At 36.3% G+C, this 2,796-nt stretch overlaps 1 protein-coding gene across 1 annotated transcript; it reads right to left on the bottom strand.

Moving 5' to 3' along the window:
• Positions 1 to 407: 407 nt before the first annotated feature.
• LOC149236826 (uncharacterized) lies at positions 408 to 1,391 on the bottom strand. Its single transcript, XM_089461628.1, has one exon. The coding sequence runs from the start codon at positions 1,228 to 1,230 to the stop codon at positions 565 to 567; it is 666 nt and encodes a 221-aa protein (XP_089317754.1). The 5' UTR covers positions 1,231 to 1,391; the 3' UTR covers positions 408 to 564.
• Between the last annotated feature and the right edge of the window lie 1,405 nt (positions 1,392 to 2,796).

Below are 2,796 nucleotides of genomic sequence, written 5' to 3'. Positions count from 1 at the left end.
TTCCACCATCAAAAATACAATTCAAATGCTGCCTCTACAAGATCTTTTGAAGATCTTTTGAATATTTTTTGCGCAGATTAGCCCTCCAGGCAATTCCTCCGCCTCATTAGACGACTCCTTTGTCTTCTCAGAACGGTCTGTGAGACAGTTTAGGCGTACGTCAAATCATTATAATTTTTATTTATTTAAAATAAAATTTAATATTTGGAGCCATTCTTGGAGGTGGAAGAATTGTCGTTAAAAGTAAAAAAAAAAAATCCAAAAATCTTGTTTGAATCATGTTTTTGATGGTGAATATAAATTTAACACTATAAAAAACTTTTAAAACCCCTGAAATTATGAATTTTAACAATTTTTACTCAAATTTATAAAAATCACTCATAAACATAATCATTAGACTCCGGCTTAATATTTTACACATAATCATTTCCCAGCCTAATAAGCCTGGGAAAAATGTCCATGGAGTATTAAAGGAAAATCAATCACCCAAAACTGCGTAGAAAATGACTCCAGCTCGCAATTTTGAACTAGTCAATGTGTTTTCGTGTTTCCAATAACTGAATATCATTCGCCAAGAACGCTGGCTCTGCAAAGGGGACATGAAGAGTTCTTGGGGCACAGCAGAAGCCAACGATCAATGCAGGAAATATGGAAATAATGCTTGCAGTTGGGAAGAATGCGGACCCCATCCTCCTGCTCAATACACCCCAAACAGATAGCACACGAAGAGGGATCATTCCTGTTTCCATCATCATCATCGTCCCTTTTCCTTAGCCTTCCATACCTCGTTTTGGGCAGCGCTTTGATAATCTTAGTTCGGCGAGCCGGCTCACGTATCTTGTATCCACGGATTCTGGAGCGGCTGTGAATAACATTAATATTCAGCATACCCAGCAGGGCGCAGAATCCAAAAAGGAGGGCAAGCAGCCCGTTGAGCTGCTGCAATGCGTTGAGGACATGCCTATTTAACCCTCCCATAACTGCTTTCAAGTTATGTGTCCCCGCCACCAGATCCAAGAAACCCATCATAAAACACATGGTGCAACCCATGCCCGTGCAAAACACGTAGATTGCTATCAATGCCAACGCTGGGTTTAATTCGGAAAATGCAGTCACTCCATTCAACATACGCACTGCTAAACGCTCTAACCTGATTTTAACACAATACAAAAAACGAAAAACAGCCTGCAGCTTTTGTTCTGCAAGCGCAAGAGGCTCTGACAGCGCCATCTATAATAATACGTGAAGTAAGGGCCGATCTATATATTATTATTGCTGATTTGCAATTGTAACAGAGAAGCTAATCCAGAGTGCTCCCTCTAACAGATGTGGGCGGTTCCGGCGGCTTAACAAATTGAATTGGTGAAACCCAAATCCTTCTGAACATTCTACTATAGATATCGGTGGAAAAGATGATAAAAAACCTACATATATTTATATCACTAATTTAGCTCTATAAGGGATTCCTCTTTCTGCGGTTTTGGTTGGGCCAGTTGGTGTATTACGATTGATGTTGACATGCTGAAATTTCTTCCGTGGAAAAACCTAATTTCTAGAAGTCCGTTGTTCTAGAGTCTCGGATGTGGTGCGGTCGGGTGTGAGAATGAAGTACCGGTAGGGTTGTGGTCGGTGGAGGTTAATATGACTGTAAGAGGATTTACCACCCAACGGCCGTTCCCCACGTATTAACAATGTTAAAAAAAATCCCACATAAATATTAAATATCAGAAACTTAATGGCTAAAATGAAATTCGTGACCAGTGCTGCCAGGTCACACTTTGTCACCTGCATACCTGTTTTGATTTTCTTATCGTTTTTTTTCTCCTCAATTTTTGTTAGAAATTGGGAAGTCAAAAAAAAATTAAGTCATAATTTTGTTAAAAATAATTTATCATTAAATTCTTTTGAAAAAAAGATATTTAGAGTACATCATCTTAGCTTGCAATTACACTCCCTATATTATTCGAGGCTACTGTTACGTAGCATTTAAGGATACTGCTAGTAATATAGAGTCGGTCAGATTTTAAACCAATTCAAATTCAATAGCATTTATATCACCTATTTCAAGATTAAACATTGGATAGCAATTTGGATTAGACTCGCGATTACTTACTTAGAGAGTTTTTGGATGGACAGTGTCCTGTTAAGACTTCTCATCATAGATCATCGGTTTCAAATACTCTATTAATGTTAGCTTAAAAAAAAAATGCCTCACCATCACTTAGAATTACTAATTTATGATGGTTGGGATGGTGGTAAAGCAAAATCCTAATCCTAGCCACATGCTCAACGGTTTTTTTTAATCTAGAATGGTTTTGTTTTTTTTTTTTTAATTTATGTAGAATGGTTTTTTTATCTAGCACTTCTATAAATATATATATATATATATAGTTTTATATTCAACTTTTTATTTTTCTCTCGGTTATATGTCCAGTTATTTTGTACATTTGGTGGTGATCATTACTCTTGAAATCTTGGGTAGCTTGGGAAGCTGTAACTATGTCAATTTATTTTTTCACAATTTAAAACTCCACTTGAATTATTAATTTATAATTGTTGGGATGGTGGCAAAGCCAAAATTCTAATCCTTGCCACATGCTCAATGATAGAATAATTTTTTTCTTCACATCCAACATTTTATTTTTCTCTCCGTTATATTTCAAGTTACTTTGTACATTCGGCAGTGGTCATTACTCATAAAATTTTGGGATATCTTGGGAAGTTGTAATTGTGTTAATTTATTTTTCCACAATTTAGAACTCCAGTCACTTTAAGAGTTATTGACTGCGAAACAAT

Source organism: Pinus tabuliformis, chromosome 8 (genome assembly GCF_031772625.1).
Source record: "Pinus tabuliformis cultivar Carrire ecotype Pingquan chromosome 8, CPIR1, whole genome shotgun sequence".
Lineage (NCBI taxonomy): Eukaryota > Viridiplantae > Streptophyta > Pinopsida > Pinales > Pinaceae > Pinus > Pinus tabuliformis.
Note: the sequence above shows the minus strand (reverse complement) of the source record. Positions and strands in the feature narration are given on the sequence as shown.

Bases quoted from the DNA above. Each gene is read 5' to 3' on its own strand.
- LOC149236826 (XM_089461628.1), bottom strand. From the start codon at position 1,230: ATGGCGCTGTCAGAGCCTCTTGCGCTTGCAGAACAAAAGCTGCAGGCT.